This window comes from Astatotilapia calliptera, chromosome 3, assembly GCF_964374335.1.
Source record: "Astatotilapia calliptera chromosome 3, fAstCal68.1, whole genome shotgun sequence".
Taxonomy (NCBI): domain Eukaryota; kingdom Metazoa; phylum Chordata; class Actinopteri; order Cichliformes; family Cichlidae; genus Astatotilapia; species Astatotilapia calliptera.
The window spans coordinates 10,427,670-10,453,478 of record NC_137424.1 but is presented as its reverse complement, the minus strand read 5'-3'; the positions used below and the strand labels follow the sequence as shown (position 1 = coordinate 10,453,478).

The 25,809-nt window shown below is 42.7% G+C and overlaps 2 protein-coding genes and 1 long non-coding RNA gene across 3 annotated transcripts in view; 1 reads left to right on the top strand and 2 right to left on the bottom strand.

The window, feature by feature from the left end:
* The window catches only part of LOC145419302 (uncharacterized), a 134,834-nt gene that overhangs the window by 43,166 nt on the left and 65,859 nt on the right, over positions 1–25,809 (bottom strand). The window lies entirely within an intron of this gene.
* Positions 1–25,809, bottom strand: part of LOC113017667 (NACHT, LRR and PYD domains-containing protein 12-like) — a 174,693-nt gene that overhangs the window by 88,464 nt on the left and 60,420 nt on the right. The window lies entirely within an intron of this gene.
* LOC113016199 (uncharacterized) lies at positions 5,269–8,590 on the top strand. The gene is made up of 2 exons (XM_026158843.2): positions 5,269–6,668; positions 6,735–8,590. Exons 1-2 carry the CDS (start codon positions 5,781–5,783, stop codon positions 6,846–6,848), a joined length of 1,002 nt encoding a protein of 333 aa, XP_026014628.2. The 5' UTR covers positions 5,269–5,780; the 3' UTR covers positions 6,849–8,590.

Here is a 25,809-nt window from a genome sequence, read left to right as displayed (position 1 = left end):
TATTCTAGAACGGCAGTTCGAGTCTGCTAGGAAGCGCAGAGCCCGGAGGTTACGCTCCCTCCTTGTCGTGGACGCGCGACATTGACCTCTCGGCGAAGAGGGTTAGTTCAGTGTGGTTTAGCTGTGGGGTACAGGGCATCCCGGAATTAAGCTAGGAGTTAGAGTCTCCTTACCGTTTGCAACGGTATCTGCGCTTTTTTGGCCAGCAGAAGTGGACTTCGGGCGTGTAACTTTAACCTAAAACTTCAAAAAAGTTTGGGTTGGTTGACGCTTTTAAATTGAGTTAGGGATTTTAGAAATGAGGCCAGAAACAGTTAAAGTCTTGATACTGGTTAATTGATCGCAAAAAACGGTTATGTTAAATTTGTCGAAATTCGATAGGTGTTAAAAGGTTTAAAATCTGTGCAGTTGTAAATATAAGACGTCTCTGTAATAAAAAAGATCTCTGTGGGTCGAGTCAGCAATGCACTGACTGCCTGCTGCTATTCTTAGATGAAGAGTGTGTGTGCATGCAAATGAGGCAGCTGATGCAGAGCGCATGAGAGGACTATGCTTTCGGTTTTGTGTGTCATTCAGCTCTATAACTATTGTTTGCAAATGTGGATAAATGTCTGCAATTAAAATGCTGGCTTAGTAAATAATAACATTGTAAATATATGAATGGTGACAGCGTTTCAAAATAGAATATAAGAATTGTTTGTGTTTAAAACCAACGTTTAGGTAAAGAAGATTTAAGGTGGATTTGAAGGCATAAACAAAAAATAAAAGGGTTACAGTCTGCAAGGGTTGTTAATTCATGAGCTGACTGGATGCAGAGTAAGTGGAGTGGTCATCCTGAGAGGATTGAATGATGCTCTAACTCTGTGGTCAAGTCAGACATAGGCTTTAAGCAACCATGAGCCACTAATAAGCGTGACAAATTAATGAGTATGTGTAAATTGAACTTGTTAAATAGCTTTGATAGGAGTAACTCAATGAGCACGCAATAAAGTGGACTTTTTAGGGGCAGTTTATCACTGACACCATAAAAAGCAACTTAATTAGTAGTTCAATAACAAATTGTAAAGATAACCTTTGTTATTTGATAAGAGAGAGAAAATTCAGGTTACATATAGTGAATAAATAAGGAAATGTTAATCTCTGCGTCATTCCACACTGAAATTTCAATTGTAGGGGATCATTTGGAGGTGAATTGTGTAGGACACGGGGAGACAGAAGAATCTCCCCATGAGTTTTCGGTGTGCATAGAAATTGAGGAGGCTGAACTGGAAGCCTGCCTGGGTCGTTGTTTTTGTTTATTTGAGGGTCTGCTGGAAGTTTGTGAAAACGACCACCTTGATATGTGGGAGCCTTCTCGGGCAGCGATTTTTTGTTAAACCTGTGGCAGGCTGTGCAACATGGAGAAAGCTTTGACATAATGTCATAAAGGTGATTTCTTGGTTTTAGATTTATTAGTACGGGATGCTTGAGGGTGTGTTGCTGTAAAGTATATAAGGGACGCGCAGCGCCGTTAATGGGTTTAAAATAAATGAAAAAACACTAATCCGAGGAACTATTGGAGAGGTAAGTATACGGAGGTGAGCGCGTTGCGCATAAGGGTTGCTGGTGTCATATATTAACACTTTGAGGGCGAATAATTTTGATTGAGTGTCAACGCTTGAGAACGCGAGGACAGCGTCTAAAGTGCTGGGTTAAACTTTGTGTATCACCGAGCAGGGGAAGAGGAGCCAGTGGTTGCGAGAACAGCGAGACGAAGACTGAAACCGAAAGTTAAGCGTGTCTGGGTGACCTAGACCAAGAAGGTGGAGTCGACCAACGCCATTGGAAGAGGTAAGTCTGTGTTTCAGAGAATGGCTGACAGCTCGGGTGCGACACCTAGTGGGAAAAGGGGATGCAAACCTCTGAAGGATCAGCTTGAACAGCTTAAGAAAGCTATTCGTTTGGCCTCACCTGGAGTATTAAAATCAGCAGAGAAAGAGTGCCAAGCGATGGAGGTTGAGGTAAGTAAACCTATTACATCCCAACAGAAAGGGCTGGGTGATAAAATACCTCTGAGCTTGGTACTAAAAACTGAAGGAGAAGTGTATGGACAAATGCATGAGGCCCTACGTGCGTCCATAGAGGCATTAACGGCATTGGAGGTTATAAAGCAGAGAGTAATGCAGGGAGGGCCAGAAGAGGAGAATGAAGACCGTGCGACGTCATCAGAAGAAGAAGACGATGAGGAGGACGAAGATGGAGGAGCTGAACCTCAACCAAGTACAAGCCTAATTTTGAGGAAAAGAAGTGTGAAGAGAGACCAAGCACAGAGACGGCCCATATTTAAGAGCTCAAAGGGGAAAGGAAAGTGGAGGAAGAGTAGAAGAGTGAGTTTTGAACAAGGAGCTCCTGACCCTGGTTTAAATCTGCCTCTAATAGTAGGTCCAGAGAACGAACCAGTTTATCGCGCCTATAAGGTGAGAGATTTGGAAGCATTGGTTAAACAACTTCCACCAATAACCAAGGGAGAACATTGGGAAGGAGAAGAATTAGCGCTGGGCGACTTTCGCGCTTTGGCCGGACGTTGTATGCTGGGTGGTGGGTTAGCAGATGTAGAGCAGATAGCTCAAACAACCAGATATGCAAATGACCTACAATACCATGAGGTGCAGAATGACTTAGCAGATGCAGTCCGGGAGAAGTACCCAACTCCTAACTCTGGAGCCATTCCAAAAATTATTTGGGATCCCAAAAAGAAACCCAGAGAGTGTTTAGCTAAAGCAAAGGAACAATGGTTGTTAGAAACAGGAATACATCCGGGGAAGGAGGGTGAAAGTAGAGCGTGGTTTCGTTCGGCAGTGCTGGCAGGGCTGCCCAACCAGGTTGCAGTTGACTTGGAAAAGAACCCAGATTTTGCCGTTGCAGACTCGGTGCAGTGGGAGAGACATGTGACCCAAGGACTTCAGCGGGAACAGGATTTGACGAACAAACAAAAGAAAGAGTTAGATGAAGCACAGGCGCAGCTGCTTAGGCTGCAGCTGGGTGAGGCTCGCGAAAAATATAATGCGAAGAAAAAGAACCGAAAGAACTAAATAAGACTATAATGGTGGCAAGGCCTCAGCCCGATCCTGTGCCTGACTGGCCAGATCAGGATCCGGGTCTCTACCCTGATGACCGTTGGCCCGCCAATGCACCAAGGCAGCGTCAACCCGTAGGGAATTGGGGGACCGGTGGACCGCAGAGAGGGCGTGGTGGATCCGTGAGGGGAGGACAAAGGGCTCGGAATCCGGGGAATCCTGGCAGTGTGTCTTGGACTGGCTGTTACAGCTGTGGAGCAGAAGGACACTGGTCCCGAGAATGCCCTGAATCGCAGCGAAATTATCAGAGGCGAGGCTATCAACCCCAGGCACGAGGAGGCCCAAGACAAAGAGTTGCTTACAGGGGAGCACATCAAGCTCCAAACCCGAATGCAGCACCAGCCCCCCAGTACCCAGTAGCCGACTGGGGCTGGGAGGGGGAGCAATACTGACGGAGCCCGGAGAAACCGAACAGCGTGGGAACGGCAGAACCCATGCTGTCGATGACCGTGGAAGGCACTGAATTGCCCTTCCTGGTGGATACTGGAGCAACATACTCAACATTGAAAGACACACCAGACAGTGCAACACTCTCCTGTCACACAGTTAATGTGGTAGGCTTTTCCGGGATTCCAATGACACTGCCATTGACGGATCCAGCATTGACAAAGCTGGGAAAACAGACTTTGAAGCACCAATATGTGGTGTCCTCACAGGTGCCTGGAAAATCTCATGGGCAGGGACCTGCTTGTGAAACTGGGATCACCTTCAAAGACTCAATATTTAGTCCAGAACTCTGAACAACCCACTGCCGAAATCTACTGGGGGAGGCTAGTGGAAGAAGGCATTCTGAGACATTATCAGCTGTGGAAACCCTGGATAATGAGCCTGGCCGTCTATTCCCCCCGCGAGATCCTTTCCACGTTACACTCTTTTATGATAGGGAAGATAACGATATCTATCGGGAACAGTTCCAGTCTGATCTTGAGGGACAGACGTGGAATGTGCAAACACATAACATTTATGTTGGACCAGAAGGTGTGGCCGCGGCTGTGAAATTTACTGAGGAACAACTGCCTTGGTACAATGTGGGAGAGGATTCAACCCCTCACATTACATTGGCGGTCCACGAGGGTCATGGGCCAAGAGATCTGGGACCAATGGTCAAGCGGGCGCTGGACAACGCATGCTGGCAAAGCACCCAAATTCCAAATGTCTGGTATGCACCAAAATGTAAAATATATCGCATAACTTGTTTGTCCAACGATGCAGTGATCTTAGAACATAAAGAAATCTCCAGAATACATGGCAGGGAAAGAATGGATCATCCTGATGCAGTAGCTGAGCTCTCAAAATTGCCTGGTACTTTGTGGTCCGCAGGGCCCATAGATGTAGGTCTAGCTAACTGTTCGCCTGTCCTGTTCCAGCTGAAGTCTGACATACCATTTCACATGTATTGACCTAGCGAATGCATTCTTTTGTCTCCCACTGCACGAGTCACTCAGAGACATTTTCTCATTCACATACAGAGGCCGCAAATTTAGGTACACACGCCTACCACAAGGCTTTGCACTCTCACCAGGAATTTTTAATCAGGTGTTGAAAGAGGCATTGTCCCCATGTCAACTGCCAGGGGGCTGTACATTAATAGAGTATGTTGATGATCTTCTTATTGCAGCCCCGTCAGCAGCGGCCTGTACGGTAGCATTGCTCGTGGTGTTGAACAGATTGGCGGAGTGTGGCTTCAAAGTGAGCGAAGAAAAACTGCAGTTGGTCCGGCCAGAGGTAACATTCCTGGGCCGGGTGATCGCACACAGATCAGTGGGGTTAATGAACACACACAGAGACCAAATTCTGACACATCCAAAACCAAGAACTGTGAAGGAGTTGCTTTCCTTTCTTGGCTTGACAGGTTACAGCAGGCAGTTCATTCCGAACTATGTGGGTAAAACGGCCCCTTTAAGGGACCTGATCAAGAAAGTTGGTGTTCGAAATCTGAAGGCTGAATTGCCTTGGACGCCGGACACAGAGACAGCGTTCATTTCACTAAAACAGGATTTGTCAAGAGCCACAGATCTGGCCACACCTAACTATGATGAGGCATTTTATCTTGATGTTTCAGAAACAAAGGGAGTTGTGAATGGTGTGTTGTTTCAGAAAAAAGGGGGAGGTAGGGATGTACTTATGTATGTTAGCATAAGATTAAATTCAACAGAAGTAAGGCATCCCACATGCACACAACACGCAGCAGGAGTAGCAAAGATAATTCAGAAAACAGCACATATAGTGAGGGAACACCCACTGAAAGTGCTTACTACACACAGTGTAGTGGCCTATGTGAACTCACAGGCATTCACAATGACTCCACTGACGCAACAAAGGTTCAGCAAAATTTTAGAGGCGCCAAATTTGATATTCACACATGAAGGAATAAATATGGCAGACCTAATGGGGTCAGGAGAACCACATGACTGTATTAAGAAAGCCCAAGTTGAAGGAAAAATCAGGGAAGACCTAAAGGCAGAGCCCATACTTGGAGCTGAGGATTGGTTCACAGATGGATGCTGCCACAGAGATGAAGAAGGATTGAAAGCGGGCTATGCAGTAGTCTGTAGAGTAGGAACTGAGTTTCAGGTGAAAGAAGCAGGAAAAATTGAGGGACAACAGTCGGCCCAGAGAGCTGAAGTGATAGCCCTAACTTGAGCCCTGAGGTTGGCTAAAAACATGAGAGTGAACATCTACACTGACTCAGCATATGCGTTTGGAGCAGCTCATGTGGAACTGGCTCAGTGGAAGAGAGCCGGGTTCAGGACGGCCACTAATGCACCCATCTGTCACAAAAAGGAAATGGAGGAACTGGAAAAGGCCCTGGAGGACCCAGACGAGGTAAGTATTATAAAATGCAAAGGCCACTCACAAGCAGACAGTATGGTGGCAAGAGGAAATCAGAAAGCTGACGAAGCCGCAAAGGAAGCAGCGGGCTACAAAGGACAGAGACAACTGGTGCAGGTAACCCCAGAAGAGGAGGTTAGCACTAACAGCATGGAAGAAGTTAGACAGGCTCAGGAGGAGACATCCCCAGAGGAAAAGGGGGTGTGGGAAAACAAAGGAGCCTGGCAAGATGGCGGTTTGTGGAGGGGGCCAGATGGGCGTCCCGCTTTAACGGCCAAAATGGCGGGACAAAAGGTGAATGAGGCTCACGGGCTTGGTCACGTGGGAGTGAAACAGATGGAGAGAAATTTGTGCCGATGGTGGCATCCTGATTTGAGAAGGATGATACTGGAAAAGGCCAGAACGTGCCTAATTTGTGGGGCACACAACCCAAAGCCAGCAGTAAAACCTGAAGCTGGTAAGTTTCTCATGCCAGGAAGGCCAGGAGAAGAGGTCGTGATTGATTATACCGACATGATTGATACAGGCCCAGGTGGGGTGAGGTATTTGTTGGTGTGTGTGGATGTTCTGACTGGATGGCCCGAAGCATGGGCGACCAAATGTGAAGATGCGAAAAGTGTGATTAAGTGCTTAACCAATCATTACATTCCAAGGCATGGGTTTCCCAAGAGAATTAGATCAGACAATGGTACTCACTTCAAGAATAAAGATTTGCAAGAGGTAGAGAGGATGTTGGGAGTGCAACATAAGTTAGGGACGGGCTATCATCCTCAATCTCAAGGAAAGGTAGAGAGGATGAACCTAAATTTGAAAAACAAGTTGGCTAAAATTTGTGCGCAGACAGGGCTAAATTGGGTCGCAGCCCTGCCCATTGCTTTGATGACCATAAGATGTTTATGATGATGTTAACTTTGTATTTCAGGTGCAGTTATAACTATTTTATACATATTGCATTTTGTGCTTTTAAAGGAGTTGTGGCTCAAATTTGTCTCTGGAGGGTCACGAGCCTTTGGCTAGCGCTATGATTAGCCAATCTACTGTGAGGATAATATGAGTTCATGAAGGATTGCACACGCTTACAGACACAGAGTTAAGAAACACACATGACAGTATTGATTCCAGGCAAAAGGCCCTAAATTCATTTAGCTTTTAACTGAACTTAAAGAAGGACCAAAGAGGAAGGAAAGCATATATTTTGGTTAAGTCTGATAAACTAGAATTAGGAGGTATTGTTACATTAAAGGGAGCAAAATGAAATAAAAAGGCTATACCAAAACAGGTAATAACATAGGAAATGTGAGGTTTTAAAATGAAGTTAGTGTTAACACATAGGAGTTGTTTCAAGGCAGCATTTAGCTATGATGAAATGTATACAGGAGTAATTGCTTATATGCTTAAACTTAATTGATTAAAGTGGTTGTTTTCTTTTGGAGTAGATTAACTTGCAGCAGCGACAACTTGTGCACAGGATGTTGATGATCAGATAAGGGAAAGTAGAGCGAGCAACTGGACGTGAAACCAGCGCTTAAAGAATTTTAAAGTGATGAGTAACGTTGAAGAGTATACATAAATACAAGTCAATAATTTAAGAAGATAATTAGGATCAGGCTTTTGATTAAAGAGTCCCAGATAGGATAAGTTAGGGAGATGCAAGAAAAGGTGTTTTGTTTCCTTTGCAGAAGATCGATCTCGGCGACCACAGGAGGGGCGAGGATCCTGGAGATCTCGAGGTTCGAGACCACCAGAGAAGGGTCTGCGTGAGGACACAATGTATTGTGACCTCTGGTGTTCCAGAGGTCAAAAGAGGGAGTGTCGAGGAGGGAAATTATTTTACTGCTATTGTTAAATAATTGTCATTGCATTAATAATATAATCTGCAGCATGGATATTGTATTCCAAGGTTTAAACAGTGTCTCTTTCAGAAAGACTGAGTTGCAGGCTGACAGGAAGTTGTATGCAGAAGTGAAACCAGGAAGTTATTTTGAGCCGCAGGCTAAGACGAGGCTTTAACAATGTAACAGATAGCTTTAAGAAGGCCTTAAGCAGCTATGACTATTTTATACACAATGCATATCTGTGCTTATTAAAGAGTTGGAGCTCGGTCAATTAATTGGGGGTCGGAAGCTTTGTTCGGCGCGATGTTCGGACAATCTATTGTGCAAGTGACTTGGAGCCATAGAAGGAATTGCAATACATGCTTACAAAACACTTATATCAGGTCATTTTATATTAAGGTTTTAGTAGAGGTTCTTGATTAAAACATTTATTTAGTAGAAGACATACACATAGTTTCAGTGAGCTTCTGGTCTGGTAAAAGGTCAGAAGTGCAACAGGTGAATTGAGAAAGAGCATTTGAGGACGAGACACAGACAGTAGGTGAAGAGGTGACACAAAGAGCATGTGAGGTCGTGACACACACACATAGAGTTAAATTTATTCAGAGGAACCGTTTCTTGTTGTCTCGGCAAGAAAGAGGAACAATTCATTTTAAGATAAGAACGGAAAGTACCAAGCCATGAAAATAGAAGATGATTTTCTGGGTGAAAAGTCATGATGATGTTGATCTGATCTATGTATAAAATGTGTCTGTGACGTATGAAGGGGCGTCAGTAAACAAACCCTGATGCTATAAAATATCTGTTCATGCTTTGATTGAGTCGGCCGGATCGGTGTGGTTATTCTTCGATCACCTCTTGTACCCTTCCTCAATATTGAATCTTAACAACATGTACTCCTAAATTTGATGAAAGTGATAAAAAATACAGCTCTGTCTCTCTTTATTCTGACATTTAACTAATTCAAAAGATATTTCAATATTTATCTAAAAGAAAAGTTTACTCTAAATTGATGTTGTACAGTAAAACTGTTTTATGTTTTCTCCCTAAAGTGTAAATATCTGGTTACAGATGTGAATATCCTGCTGAGTACTGAAATCCCTCTTATTTTGCATACAAATATACTGAACAACATACAAAGCATAATATATAAAATAACATTTACCTGAGTTTTTTCTTTGAAAGAAGCCTCTAATGTCCATTCTTATATTTCAGTACATAACTGAAACCGATTTAGTCGGGGAGGGTAAGAACTGAAAATATGAAATAAACACACGTAAGCTAAGACTCTAAAAAAAATAGCATTTGTTCGGCTTTTCATTTCGCCATTTGTTGATTCACTTGAAGAGCGAGTAACGTAATATTGGTCAAGTGATCAGTTTGATATCAATCTTTCGTGATGCACCGTCATATTTACATTATTTGTACGGTACGAATGATTTGCTTTGGTACCTGGTCAAACTTAAGCTCTCCTTAGTATGGCTGGCTCCGTTTCTCCAACAGCGCACTCACTGCTGGCAGCAGCTACCCCGCCCCCTCGCTCAGTCGCTTAGTGCCTGAGCTCGGATCATACCAATATGAGGGGGGATTCATGCACAGTCGTAAATTCCCACGGTGTGCACTATGTGCTTCGAATATTGTGTGTACTTTTTGTTTTATACAGTTGTCAGCCAGGCATCTAACTATGAAAAAAATTACACTCCAAAAGACCCCGGGCTTCTGACAAAACAACCCGGGCTTAAGCCCAGTAAGCCACCCCCACGCTCCGCCCCTGGTTGTTGCTGTAGCGGGTTGTCAAATGCAGTTATTCATCAGTTAGTCAATGACCAGAGAATTGATTGTTTTGTCATTATTTTAATCACATTTAAAGCTGGTTCCAGTTTCTGAAATGTGAAGATTTGTCACGGCTGGGGGCAGTCGTGTGGTGTATTGAGAAAAGGATCCAAAATGCAGGCACTGGCTGGGGTGCGAGTGAGTGTTTATTTACAGCGGTGATAAGGTGACAAAAACAGGAAGAGCAGAGCGGGGAGTAAACAACCTAAACATGGAAAACTAAAGAACAAAACTTAAACCAGACACTCACAATTAGGCTAACGAGACAGGGGAGAGGTAAAACTGAACACACTGACATGAGACATGAACTTTCAGAATTAAACAGGAAACTAACAGACACAGAGAACCAGACAGGACACTGAACTTGACAGGCAGACTCATGAGCAGACACAATAACTCCATGGACAGACAGAGGGAACACAGAGAAGTGGGAGCAGGCAGGCAAAGAACAGAAACCTAACAAATGGCAAAATCACAACAGAATACATACTCGGAATGAACAAAAGCATGATTTTCTTGATCATATATGATCTTAAACTTAATGTCTTTAAAGGTTTGAACTTTTAAAATGTAACAAAAGATTGAATCTTTGAGTTTTTTTTAATTGTTCTTATTGTATCTAGAGTGATGACATTTAATGTCATTTTTAAGATGACAGATGTGGAGGAGAGACATGTTTCTTTGCCCTAAGCTGTGTCTGGCAGGCAGAGCATCTCCACGCTCCACAAAGCTGATGCTTCTGATTTGGAGTAAATGAGCTGAGGGAGACATCTGGTGGACAAACACAGACATGACAAGAAGAAAGATTAAAGTGCAGAGGGGAGACAAACAGCTGGAAATACTTGTTGGAAAGGATTGTCATGCTTCAGAAAAACACACAGCACACACTCTAACAATCCTTTATTTGCACTGAAGGAGACACGTGAAGAAACCAAATCACACAATAATGACGTGAACACATTTATAGCCAGTGTTCAAGATGATGGATAGAAACGAAAATCATGGAGCATTTATGTATTTTTAGGTCTGTGTCACAGAAACTGTTCAGCTATTCTCTGTTTATTAGTCTATTTATTAGGAACCTCTGTTGGTTTTTATATGTAAAGCATTTTTCTTCTATCATTGAACCTTTTCAGGGTTTTCTCATAGTAGTTTTGGGGAGTTTTTAATTTTACAGATTTACAGCTTCAGAATAACTTTGTGATGTCCGATTAGAAAGTCTGTGTCCATGTGGATTTTTTTATATGAATGATGAATTTGTTGTATTGCATTTGAGTTAGATTTTTACTGATGGATGATCCAAGTCAATGCACACAGCAGCAAAAAGAACTACAGCAACACAACCGAGAACAAACGAGCAGCACAAACAGGAAAGCAAACTGAGAACAAAACAGCAGCTACAATATCTTCAGAGTGACAAACTGCATTTAGCAGAACACCAACTTCAATTCAAAGAACCGCAAACTGCAGTTTCTACAAACCCGCTAAATGACTCCACCTGAACAGGAGAGGAGCGCTTCCTGAACCGATGTTTGTCAAAACGTCACGCCGCTGTCAGATTGGCGTTCACACCGCCGTCGCTCCAGTACAGCTGAGCAGACTGCAGCCGTGGGAGAGAGTGACTGTGTTTCGCACGCTCAGCATTCTGATCCTGGACTTCATGACAGATCTGCCACTGTGAGTAACACTGCTTCGTCTTCCGTGGACTCTGTATCTGCTACATCAGATGACTGTGTGTTTGAACTCTACAGACATTGTTCAGAGGGACTCCTCGGTGTCACGTTATTCACCGGTTGTCCTCGCTCGTGATCTTTGTGTTCCTGAGCCGTCAGACTCTGCTAATGCTCGCAGTGTTTTCTCTGAGTTAGCCAATATGGATTTTCCAGCTGTTGAGTTTGCTGAACAAAGGACTGTTACTCCACCCCAGACTCACCTCCACGCTATTACTGGCATTGTATCCCCACTGGACTGTTTTCCTCCTCAGCCTGCTGATTCTGAGGTTTCCCAGCCTGAGCCCAGCCACACCATCAACAGTTGTGAATAAAAGAGTGCGTGCTGAGGAGCCTGGACATCAGTAATCCTGCTGTTGATCCGCCAGTTTCCCAGTTTGTGATCTTTTCTAAATGGTAGCAGAGTGCCACCTGCCATAGTTAAACTGGCTGAAATGCTGGAATTAGTGCCTCAGAAATAATGAATTAGGTTGGATTTTGTGTTTCACAGCCATTTATATGTAAACCAGCTCACCATGCTTTTGTGTCAGTCACTGTTAACACTGTTGTGGTATTGTTACACCCTTGGACTGTGCAGTTTATTCTGTGATGGCCTGTGAAAATACACCTGCTTCTGTAACCTCCTTCTGAGCTGAGAGTTACTGAGTTTGCTAAGCCTGAATCTGTGTATACAAAGACTGTTTCAAAGACTGCTATTTCGAACATGGACAGCTTAAGAACAGCAGAGTTGCTAAAACCAGCCTGCCATACGTCTGTCTCCTGAAACTGTGTTTGGCACCATTAACCTAGTTTACCCAGTGACTGTTACTGAGCTCCGCTCTGCACCTTGCACCTACCCATACCATAGGTCAGTTTCTAGCTCTATTACCTGTTCAGGCTTTAGCTCCACTGCTAGCTGCTGAAAGCTCTAGTGAGCTTATTCAGTCAGCTCAGGACTGCATCTTTCTGACAAAGAGGACGAGCATCAAAATTTCCCCTCAGAGGTGAAAAAGATCATGATAAAGAAGACTTAAGGCGGCACCACAGAAGAGGGAGACTTTAATGTGGCAAAAGTACACACACGTTGTACTTAAGTAGAAGTACAGAAACCTGTGTTAAAAATGCTCCAGTAAAACTGATTCAATGTATTTACTTAAGTAAAAGTGAAAAAGTACAGGCTCTGAAATGTACTCAGTGTAAGACAGTAAAAAGTAGCTGAGCTCTGCCTCGTGAGCAGAGAAAAAGAAGGAAAATAAAACATGGCTCTATTTTCTGTTGCCTACGTTGTAGAGGGCAACTTTGTCCCTAAACAGGAAAATGAGGAGTCAGGAGTTAAAGTGGATTCAGCAGGTGGAGGAACCCTAAAATCAGCTGTAATGGCTCAGTGCCTGGAAAAGATCACAAATCACAATCATTTCTATTCAGAGCTCCAGTGGATTTTCTGAATGTACAGGCTGTGATCAGCTGACCTGCTGCTCTTTGTGGATTCACACAAGTGAATTCAACCAGATGTCAGCTGATGTTTTTATGAGTTGAACAGGCTGATTTCCATTCTCTACACTGACAGTAAATTGTTTATGCTGTCTTTAGATTAGACACTATTCAGCTGCTCTGAAGGTGGAATTCAGTGAATCTAAGCGCCACAGTCACACACTGTTCTGTACTTTAAATCCATCACAGTGCAGCAAACTAACCTGTTTATCCTGCAGTAGCATGCAACCTTTAAATAACACAGTTAGTCTTCATCAGTTTGTTTAGCAGCACGTTTCAGAATATGAAAAAACATAATGTCACATGTACAGACCCAATATTTGATTTAAAAACTGAGCTTTAAATGTTACATGTGAGCTTTACCCCCTCCCTGTGAAATACAGCAGCTGGACCTTTAGCTACAACTCACTGTGACACAAACTGCACATGAAGAGTTTGTGTGTTTGCTGATGTTTGTTGAGCTGATAGAAACGTTGCATTTGAAATGTCCTCACGCTTAAAGTTTGATGCTTGAAGGCTGTCTTCATCCTGCTCTCTCAGGCTTTGTTCAATGTTGCAGTGAAACAGAATTTACAAAGACAAAAACAAAAAAAGACACGAACTGATCCACATCAGTTTATAACAATATTGAACACAGGCTGCAGCTGGACACTGACAGGTAACATCATTTTCACCTGCTGTTGCCTGGATGTGGAGCTGCACTGTAAACAAACACTGAAGCCCAATTCCATCAAAATAGGAACAGAAATCTTTAACGAACTAAAATAATAAATTTCATCAGCTTCTCAGCCCCTGAATACAAGCAGACTAGTGGATCAGAAGGTTAGAGTTAGCTAATAATCTCTAATGTTTTTGATGCTATTTAGAGAACAGATAAAAACTTTTTGTCACAGCAACGTCGCCGTATTATCAGGACAGTTTGAACTTTTGCTGTATTTCAGTTAAAGTGTGTTTTAAATCTGCATCACTGATTTGTGCCATGACATGATCTCTTCATCGTCTTTCTGCCACAGCAAAGAAAGTCTTAATTAGGCGATTAATGACAAACCAGCCTCTGTGTGAGCGCACTGTAACATCATGATACCATAAACACTGCATATGAAACTTGTTCTCATCTGTCCTGTATGTCATCATTAGGCAAGTTAAGAAAATATAATGTTTAATGATAATTCCAGAAAATAATACTAACATGTGGTATTATTACTAGTATTAATATAGTAGTAGTAGTATTTTTAGAGGTGCTCTGATTAAATTTGGGGGCGCTTGAACACCTCATAGGAGGAGTTATGAAAAAAGTGAAACCAAACGGAGCAACTTGTCATAGTCGACCTGGGCCGGTTCTAGACAAACATATATAAGGGGGCAGACCGAAAGGGGGCAAATGGTGGCAGTGGAGGCAGGAAAGGGGTGGGGTTGGGTGGGGTGTTCTTAATAACTGTTTTTGTCATGTAACTGAATTGCACTTTGTCAGGCCTCTACCCTAAGACTAGACCAACTTGGGTGTCCCACCTGAAGGCTGGTCTTACTCTTAGGGTCACCGAGGCACGCAAACCCCCTGACCACATTAAGGTGGTAATCCGTCAGGGGGGAAACAGAAAAACAAAACAACCAAAATATTCCTCATCTGTCACGGTTTGCCGGGGCAGGCCGTGTGGATAAATAACGGACCCAAGATGCAGACTGCTTAAGTGGAGGGTGAGCTTTAGTGATGGGACGTTCTGTATCGAGGCTTCGGAGCGTGTGTCGAGTAATGGAGGGGGCGTTTCCGCGAAGCGCGTATCGAGGCTTGCTTCATTTATGGGAGGAGCTGAAAATGATGACGTCCGAAGCCTCGCTGCCCGGCTGTACCACGTGACTGGTTCATGAAGTGGTTCGAACTTTGCCGCGAGATATGACAGCGATATAAACCCCTCAGACTTCATTCAAAAATGTGGGTGTTTGATGGAGAGTTGCGGTTAGTGAGAGTTTGGAGACCGTTTGGAGGTTTATGAGAGTGAGGAAAGTCAGGAGAGAATGGAGCCAGCTAAGAAGAGGAGGATGTCCTCCCCTGTGTGGGAACATTTTGATCTTATTCCTCCCAACAAGGTATGTAAATTTCTACAGAAGATGTATTTTCATGATACTGATGGTGCAATACAATTTATGTTGAGCTGTCTTGACTTTTGTACAAGGTGAAGTGTTTTCTATGTGCCAGGGAGCTGGGATATAACAACAACACCTCATCCATGCTTAGGCACTACAGAGCTTTGCATGAGAATAAGGGGGACACCGATTGTGGAGCAAGACCAGGTGAGCCATCAAATGCAATGATAATATAGGATGCAGTAATGTTACTAAATGATATAACAATATTATACAACTGTTATAAGTTACGTATGTGATATTTATATTTGTGCTTTATCTTTATTGTCTGGTGATTGAGGACTCCCAGCCATTTAGCATTGTGGAGGACAAAGGATTCAAAAGATTTGTTAAATCATTAAATCCTAGCTATGTTCTCCCCACTAAAAAGGTCATAAAAGCAGTGAAAATTTAGTTTTTACAGAATAAAATGTGAACAGGCAGGACTGAGGCTCAGTGTGTAGCTGTCCATACCTCAACGTTACAAAAGCACAACCACTGTCCACACCCCAACCACACCTCACCTCACAGTAAATGATCATTTCCATTTCAAGCATTTCCAAATAATCATTTCCCATACTGCCACTATAAATATACACAGTATACTGCCATCACTACAATATACATGTTTTACACACTCCTTTTGTTGTTGACATTTACAGGCTGTGTGCAAAATGCCACACTCTTCAAATTCATGCCAGCTATTATTTTTACGTCCAGTAGGTGTCCTGCTAGAGCAAATGAAGCTTCATGAAGCTTCGCGTTGGGGTGAACCAATTGGATGAAAAGCTTCAGTGCTTCATGGGGCTTCATCTGCCCATCACTAGTGAGCTTTATTTACAACCGGAGAAGTACAACAAAAAGGGGTGGCGAGAAACAGAACGGTAAAAACTCTAAACTGGGAAAACTAAACACAAAACCAGAACACGAGCGAGGGTACCTTGCAGGGAGAATGACTAGGAAGCCGGAGGCATAAACACAGAATGGCAGAAGGGAAATGACACAGACGAACCAGCAACTACCATGACAGAAGACACAACTTAAATACACTCAGAGAACACAGGTGGGGAACACAGCTGGGAGGAACTAGGCTAACGAGACAAGAGAAAGGTAAAACTGAACACTTTGACATATGACACAGACCTTCACAATAAAACAGGAAACTCAGACACAGGGAGACAAGACGTTGAACTAAACAGACAGATTCACACACAGACGGGGTGACACCATAGACAGACAGAGATACAGATGCAGACCGAATATAACACGTAGAACTCAAACAACAATAATCATCATGATAATAAACTGGAAAATGATAATAATAAACTTAAAGCGCTGGGTCACCGACCCAGGACCATGACATCATCAGATTCTAACAACAACTAAACAACAACTAACAACTAAAAGCACTAATTAGATGCCTTATATTAAATATATCCAAGCCCAGCAATAATACATCTTACTATTGCTAATATTAACAAAACTAAAAAGGGTAGGCGATGTTATTTAAAAAATACAGTTCACCAAGTCTTAAAAAATAAAACTCAAAAATAGAATTAAAAAAGAAAATAAAGAATAAATTAAACTATCCATCCAGATCTTTACAACCAACAACATCAAATCCATCTTCATTGAATGGCCTAATTCTCAAATAAATTTGTAAAATAAAGTAAGATTAAAATAAGACTTCTCAATATAGCCAATATTTACAAAACTAAAACGGGTTGGCATAGTAATGAAAAAAAAAAATCACCAGCTCTTGAACAAAACAGATTTTGTCATGCTTTAAGCTTATTTGTTTCGCAAGGGACTGAAGTCTGTTTGCAACTAAACAGCTCCACTCTCCTTTCTCCTCGGTCCACTCTACAACAACAGTCTCCTGTTTACCTTTCCAAAAACACTCTTACAGAGTCATCCATATCCAACTTATTTGTTATGGACTTCTCATGGACCAAGGTCACCAAATTCCTCTTTCTCTTATGTTGCAAAACTAAATAATCTTTGCTAAAATCACACTTTGTGTCGCGTCTGACAGACACAAGTCCCCCAGTCGGCAGCTGGCAGCAGACAGGCTCACAGTGGTGCTTGTGGGATTGAGAAACACGTCTTTTCCAGACTGAGGCCACGTCCACACCAGCCCGGATAGATTTGAAAACGGCGTCTTTGTCTGAAAACACTCCGCGTCCACACTAGTGTTTTCAGCTGTTTTCACAGAGTTGTGCATCCACATTGAAAGGGTTGAAACTCTTACGTCCCAGTACTGCGCATGCGTGAAACGCAAGACGATTCGACCTGCCTCATTTCTGTCTGCCGCTTATTTACTTCCCGGCTCTTAGAAACGTCTCTTTGAAAAGCGCAGAGTTTTTTTAAATGGACTAACAATGAGGTGGAGTTGTTGCTGCGAGTAACACAAAAGTACAAAGTTGCAAAAGCGAGTGAGAATCATGAATCATGCAGCGGCCAACAACGGTCCAAGCGTGGGATTTCTCTCCTGGAAATGTGCACATTATCTTTTCCTTTCTATTGGTAGGTGGCACAGTGCACGTGTGGCAAGTAAGCAAGCTAGAAGACTGGCAATGCTGGGTATCCAGTTACAGAAGCAACACATTAACAAGAGAAGTCTGAGTAAAACCAAAGTTACTTTCCCTAGTAACTAGTTACTCTGAAAGTAATGAGTAACTTGAAGTAACTGAGTTACTTTTGATATAAGTAACTAGTAATGTAACTAAGTTACTAATTTAAAGTAACTTACCCAACACTGTACATAACATTCATCAATCTTCAAACATTAAAGAAGGAAAACCTCTGGGGGACAAACCCAGTTTGATCCGGATGGATAATTGATCCATGTCTATTTAATCTGTTTGCCAAAATTTTAGTGGAAATTTTCATATCCAAATTCAACAAAGCAATATGTCGATAAGAGGAACATTCTGTTTCATCCTTTCCTTCTTTCAATAACAAAGAAATATTAGCGCACGGCGGAATGCTTGAGTATGGAAAGAATGCTTAAACATTCTCAATAAAAGCAGGGCCACCTTTTCAGAGTATTTTTTATACAATTCAATGCCAAACCCATCTGGGCCTGGGGACTTTCCACTGGGGAATGACTTAATAGCTTTCGAAACTTCTTCAACAGTAATATCTGAGTTTAAAGCCTCTCCTGCAGCGTCATTCATTGTCGGGAGATCCTGCTTCCCAAACCAATGAGAAATATTGCCCCAAGATTTCGACATATAGAGCTCTTCATAATATTCTCTAAATCGCTCATTAATAGCTTTAGGGCTAATTAAAATTTCGCCTGATCTTGATTTTATTTTGTGTATAGCCCTACTAGCCTGTAGGCCTCTCAGCTGCCGAGAAAGAAGCTTATGGGGCTTATCTCCAAACACAAAATGCTTCTGTCTGATCCTAAATAGCTGATCTGTTACTTGACAAGATAAAATTGTGGTTTACTCAAACTTCCTTTTAATGATGTCTTGAAACAAAGAGGGACAAGAGGAGGCCTTGTGGTCCTGTTCTAACTGTGTTAATTCAGCTTCTATTTCAAACAGGCGTTTCTGGCGTCCTTTTTTTAACGAGGATTCAAAAGAAATAATTTCTCCTCGCATGTTTCCCATAGAATCGAATCAGAAACGTCTTGTTTATCATTAGTTTCCAAGAATTCTGATATTTTAGTTGTCATAAATCGGCAAAAGGATGTCTCAGACAGGAGTGACGGGTGAAAACGCCAGTTGTTTCGTACCACAGAAGTCCAGGACTAAAGATCCAAGATCAAGATATTATGATAAGTTGAGCATACAACTTTAGACATCAATTTAGAATCAAGCAAAAAAATAATCTATTCTGGAGTACGATTTGTGCACTTGTGAAAAACAAGAGTAATCTCTACCAGTGGGGTTACACAGTCTCCAAACATCAACAGGTTAGTAGAACTCATCATATTATTATTCAGAACAGTCGAAGCGTTAAACAACTGGGAGGTTTGAGTGGATCTAACCAAGAGTTTATCAAGTACACAATTAAAATCGCCTCCTAAAATTACACGAGTATCAGCGAGACTAAGTAATAAATTAAATATTTGTTGAAAGACAGATCATAATTATAAAGCCAGGACGGTTTGCCACTTCATTTTACGCGTTAAAGCAGGGGTGTCAAACTCAAATACACAGTGGGCCAAAGTTCATAACTGGATCAAAGGAGCTTGCAAAGAAAAGTGTCTGGACTTCTTTAAGTTACTTGAAGACGTTTCACCTCTCATCCGAGAAGCTTCTTCAGTTCTGCACCAGTTCATAACTGGATCAAATAATCATTGAAAAAAATCTTCCTCCAAATATAACAAGGAATCTTTTCTTATGGACTCAAACATGTTTTGCTGAAAAACGAAATATGGAACAAGCAAAGCTTAATACTAAACAATATATAAAACTAATATAAACTTAATATTGCACACATGCAAAATCAAATTTCCAATTAAATAACAGATCAGTTGAAGTCATTTCTTAAATAAAAATTGCATTTGCAGCATTCTGAATTAAATTTTAAATTTAATTAAATTAATTTTTTTCATCATATTTTCCCACCTGTTCAGAAAGCTCCTGTTTTCTCCCTTTCTTTTTGCCACTTTGGGATTGGTAGCATGTAGGGATGGGTATCGTTTAGGTTTTATCCAATACCAGTACCAAACCAGTACTTTTGAAACGGTGCCGGTGCTTAAACGGTGCTCAAACTGGTGCTTAACGAATGGAGAACACAAACTTTGTCCAAAAACCTCTCATGTTCAGCTGTTTTTTGTAAAAAGATAACAATGTTAGCCTTTTCTGCAGCTATAGGGGCATATATGGTATCACTCTTGGCTGGAAGCAGTGCTTAAACAATGGAAAAACACAAACTTTGTCCAAAAACCTCTCATGTTCAGCTGTTTCCCACTTTTTCTTTGGTCATTTTAGCCTTTTTGGCCAGGGTGAAGGGAGTATCTGCCATCAAACAAGAAGACAGCCGCATGGTACAATGGTGTTTGCTAGTTCACCTTATGTGCATTAATGTAATAACGTGGTTAGCCTACTCAACGTAAATTACACACGAACAACATTAAGCTACTCATGCAGAGAAGAACACCTGCTGCTGTATCATCATCCTCATCATTTCTGCAACACTGGCAGGGCTAGGGGCCAGGACTCTCTTCTTCTTTAGAGAACCGGCTCTTTCTGCTCGGCTCACTAAAAAGAGCCGGCTCTTTCGGCTCCCAACTGGCTCTTCAGGTTGTTTTGTTGCTTTAATTAATTTATTATTAAAATCATGCACAAAAGGAATTTCTAATGTAAAAAAAGTGGTTACGTACAAACTCCAAAGAGCATGTACAAAGTCCAAAACACATTTCTAGCGTTAACTGAACTTCCAAAACAGAGCTATCGAGATCACTTAAATTACACAATTTAAAGCTGTGTTCTGTGGCTGTGATAAGATCCCCCGTGGGCAGTCCTTGGACTGTTTCACTGTGATGTTTTCTTTTCAGTGGTTTTAGTTTAGCTTCTGTTTACAGTGAGGACAAATGATTATGGTTTTCTTCTTGTGTATGCTCTGTGGAGGATGCACTCAGAAAAATTCATCTGATTCTGTCTCCCTGTTCATCTCTGTCCCTACAAACACACAAACGCAGTCAGGTCAGCCCAAACTATATAGTCGATGCTCATTACCACAGTATTGTTAAGTAATGCTGCTGCTTCATTTGGGCTGCTAACAGGCTGCAGACATTAGCATGGTGGTAGCTGTGTTGTAAAAATTGTGCTGTTTTTCACATCTTGTGGACTTCTACCTTAATAAAACAGTCAGTTTGAGATTTACCTGGTTTAGTCTGAGTTTGCTGAACTGTAAAAGTAGCTAAAACAAAGCAGAGCCTGCGTTACCTTTGACCTGCTGTACTTACTGTAGCTGTTTTTGGATCAGCTGACTGCTTGTGTCTTTTGCCTCTCGTTTCCAGAAGTGCACAGTTACTTACTGCAAGTAATTCTTCAAATACAACCCCAGTAAATTAAATAAACATATCCGATGTTAGATTTTTATAAAAGCTTGAGAATGGAGTAGAAACTGGCACGCTAAAAAACAAATGCGGCGTTGGACAACACAGACAATGAGGCGGTTTCCAGGAGAGCGGGGACTCTAAGTTTGGTTTTTCTTTCCCTTCCCGCTTCCTTGTTCAGACGCACCATCACACATGACTAATTTATCAGAACAGGCAGCAGCAACACTCACGGTGCCTGTAATCTGTGAGAGATGAGACTGTATTGTCAGCACACTGGTTTTTTTCCCTTATCAGCTTTCTTCTTATTTCCTGTTTTATGGCAGTTTGGCTTTGTCTGCATGTATGACTGTGTGTGCTGCCTCATGCAAACAGGGTGGGCTGCAGGGGTCACGGTTTGCTACACAGCGTAGCTCCATCAAGACGAACAAAGCAAAGAAGGAGCAGTGCCAAGACCGCTGAAATCAAAGACCAGGTTCAGGACTGGGCTTTGTTCCAAGAGGCTGGGTCCGTTTTGCTGGTGCAGGGGGTCTGAGTGCTGAAAGAAGTGTCTGGAGCCTTTGTATGCAGCATGTCTCCTCATCCCGCCCCTTTGAAGTCTGCTTGCTTTTGTCCTTTACATAACTTGATTGAATTTTTTGAACAGCTAATTCTTATGGATTTTGTGAGCAAAAGGGTGGGGGAGGGAGGAAGACAGAAATGCCCCCCACCCAGAATTCCACAGGAGAGCAACAGGAAGGCCAACATGATTGGCCACAGGGGAAATGACGGACACGAGCGAGCCAAAAGCATAGCATCCATGCACGTGTTTGAATTATGGCAGCTCTTTGCAAATTTGATGACAATGGCTGGGAGGTCGAGGATCCCTCTGCAAACAGAGGCCACGTACACTCTGGTGGTCTTCACTTTGTTGTCAGCTTCCCCGCTGGGAGAAACGGGAATGAGTTGAGGAGGAAAAACTATTCGTGAGCTGGAACCTGATTTTTTTTTTGTGATTTCATTAATTTTGATTATCTTCACTTTGCAGTTATTTCTGTGTGGGTCAATGTGCATATTGTATGTTTGAGGTGAATAAATGCCATAACGTGACACGATCTCAATTCCAAGAAAAGCTGGAACGCTCTAAAATGTAAAACTTCATATTTCCATATTTTATGGACAGTAGAACAAACGTTTCAGCTGAGATCCCTGCATGTGTATTCTGTTCATCTGGATGTTGCATTTTCACTGAGTGACCACATCACTGCTTCAGCCTCAGCTGACTGCAGGTCACATGATGACCAAAACGTGGTCATCATGTGTCTCTCTTCTGGAGAAGAGAGACACGTATGTGAGAATGCTGTTTGTAGATTACAGCTCAGCATTCAATACCATCGTTCCCTCGAAGCTGGACAGGAAACTGCAGGATCTAGGACTGAGCAGCTCCCTCTGCAGCTGGATCCTTAGCTTCCTGTCTGACAGACGCCAAGTAGTCAGACTGGGCAGCATCACCTCATCCCCCATCACACTGAACACTGGTGCTCCACAGGGGTGTGTACTGAGCCCTCTCCTGTACTCACTCTACACCTACGACTGCACAGCCACTAACAACTCCAACATCATTGTGAAGTTTGTGGACGACACTACAGTGGTGGGTCTTATCACCAACGGTGATGAGACGGCTTACAGGGAGGAGGTCAGCGCCCTGACCCACTGGTGTCAAGACAACCATCTCACCCTCAACGTCGCAAAGACAAAGGAGTTGATAGTGGACTTCCGGAGGTGCAGAGAAGTACACACCCCCATCACCATCAACGGCGCTGCTGTGGAGAGAGTGAGCAGCTTCCGGTTCCTTGGTGTACATCTGGCTGAGGATCTTACGTGGTCAGTACACATAAACAAAACAGTGAAGAAGGCGCAGCAGCGCCTCTTCTTTCTCAGGAGACTGAAAAGATTCGGCATGAGCCCCCGCATCCTCAGGACCTTCTATCACTGTGCCATTGAGAGCATCCTCACTGGATGCATCACCACCTGGTATGGCAACAGCACCACCTACAACCGCAAAGCTCTCCAGCGAGTAGTGCGGTGCTCTGAACGGATAATTGGAGGTGAGCTTCCCTCCCTCCAAGACATCTACAGGAAGCGGTGCCTGAGGAAAGCGGGGAGGATCATCAAGGACTCCAGTCACCCCACCCCATAAACTGTTCAGACTGCTTCCATCAGGAAGGAGGTTCTGCAGCATCCGGTCCCGAACCAGCAGACTGAGAGACAGCTTCTTCCATCAGGCCATCAGACTGTTGAACACTTCATAGACACCTCAGCTTCACTACTGGAACTTCAACATTATGCACTCCATACTGTACAGTAATGCCACTGTTTTGCACATATTCAACTCTGTATATTTTTATATATTTTATTTTATTATTTTTTTTACTATTTAATTTGTAAAAATGTGTATACACACACACACACACACACACACACACACACACGTAGAAAAACATTTAGTATACACATCCAGAAATGCATACACTATTATATATTGTACATATATTTATTAGTTTCAGGTTGGCCATTCTTGTATTTTGCTCGTTTGTGTTGTTGTGTTTTGCACATCTCTGTTGCTTGTGGGGCTCGCACACAAGAATTTCACTCGCATGTGCTGTGCCAGTGTGCCTGCACATGTGATGTGACAATAAAAGTGATTTGATTTGATTTGAAAACTAAACTAACAGTGGGTCAAAAGCTCTGTTTCATGGTCAGCAGTAGAGATGGCCCTGTCCCAACTTTGAGATGCATCGGTTAATATTTTATTAGCTTAGTTATCCAGCTTAGAGTAATTAACCATTTAACCAAATTGATGATAGTAGCATTCATTGCATCGGTCCTATTAGCACTGCAGTCCTCAAGGAACTGTGTTATTGTTGTTGGATATCTTTATCTTTATCTGCAAGGCTTCATCTCAACGGATTCACGTCACTGAGCCAAAGTCTGATGAGTCTGTATGTGGCTGCTTGAACTTGGTTACTTACAAAGGGTTTGTAAACATGCAGATCGAGCTGCTACTGTGTTCAGTGATAAATCCGCTGTGCTAACATGCTTGTTTGTAAACAATATGCCAAGGAAACTCAAAGAACACTTTTTTAAATGAATTAATATTTATTTTGTTTACAATTTACGATGAAATCAGTCAGTTGCACTTGCTTATGTGTAGAAGTGAAGGAAGTGTGTTTTCCCCAAGAAGCCTGCCTTCACAGCTGCAGGCAGTGATACGAGTGAGGAAGGGCAGATGTGTCATCATGTGCAGAGGTTTGTGTGGAGGTGAGGGTGGGGTTTGGTGGGTGGGCAGCTTTTCACTTCCTTGGCCTTATGCCAGTGTGACAGTCGATGTCTCTGTGTCTCTTCTGCGGGAGGTTATTTTGAAGGTCTCCCAGTTTTATTGGAGGAAGTGTTTGCCGGACCGCTGAAGCGTTCTCCCACCCCTCGGTTCCATTCTTCCTTTGTACCCAGCTCCTCTCCCTCAGCTACATTTTCTCAAGCGAGAATGGCTTAAAGGAGTCTCAGTGGGGACTTTCCCTTTTAGTTTAAAAAAGCAACACAAAACCCTCGTGGCTCGTAATGAAGCCTTTATCGTGTCCACCAGAGATAATGCAGTTTAAATAAATGATTACAATAGCAGTAGCAATGGTAGCATGAAGGGGAGACTACAATGATCCTAGCACATGCTTCCACTATGCTGTGCAGATGAGCTCATTTAGAACATCAGCAGAAACATGGCACCTCCATCCCCGGGATGAAACATCCCGCTGTTTCCTGCAACACCCAAGATGATCGTCCAAGACGTCTTATCCACAAAGCAGTTGGAAAACCTGACGAGGGGTGGGGGGTGTTAATGTCCATCTAAGAGATCAGCCCACTGTGGGTGGGCACTCCACCCTTTTCCTGCTGAGGACCATGGCCTCAGATTCAGTTATGGAAGTAAATACAGAAGGTACCAATCCTCCAGCTGCAGGAACATGAAGGCAGTCCAAAAAACCCAAAACTACTTTTGCTTGTTTAGCTTGTAGGAAACGAGGGAACTGATTTTACCAGTGGCGCTGTCTGGGTCTCCAGGCTCTGAGTGCATCACTACAGTTTAGCAGCTGCACTACTTAAGTTTGTTGTTGGAACAGGAAGGTTAGTTTTAAGGATGCAGAACAGCTACTGTAATCTAAACAGGGGCCTCTGCAGCTGTCAGCCATAACGAAACGCACTGCTTTTAAAGCATCACATCAAAAACCGGTCAGATAATCACATTTTTATTAGTGCTATTAATGAGTTTATATTATTTTAAGGTGTAGTACAGAAGGGTGAAGCTGTCGGCCTGTACTAACAGCCAATAGGGGGCAATCAGTCTATTTTAGCTTCCTTTACGGAGGGCTGTCCTGTGACTGCTTTAACCAGGAAACAACATTTTACATATTTTTAGGTAAAGACATCGACTTTGGGGGTAACGATGGTCACAGAATCGTGGAGTAAGTCTGCTTGAACCAAAGGCAGGGCTTTGTATGCATCATTCACATTAACTTAATATAAGCAGTGAATAAAGATGAGATGAATCATTTAACTGTGGATTTCCCACTTCAGGGAGCTGTGCAGCAGTTTTAACATGCTACCACTAGGTGGAGCTAAAAGCTGATATTTTGAACTAATGATCAGAGGCTGCTGTAAGATGCACACAGCAAACATTTTGGGCCTGACACCACAATTTGTGCACAGTGTACACAGCTACTTCAGACGCACATACAAAAACCAGCTCATCCACATGTGTGCGATCTGCACATCATACAGAACATTTATAGTTCATTCAATCCTCAAAATACGAAATCATCCTC

Excerpts from the sequence above, each read along its gene's own strand:
- LOC113016199 (XM_026158843.2), top strand. The coding sequence starts at position 5,781 with ATGAGAGTGAACATCTACACTGACTCAGCATATGCGTTTGGAGCAGCT. Across the intron at positions 6,669-6,734 it reads AGAATAAAGATTTGCAAGAG|GTAGAGAGGATGAACCTAAA; the intron begins GTAGAGAGGATG and ends TCTCAAGGAAAG.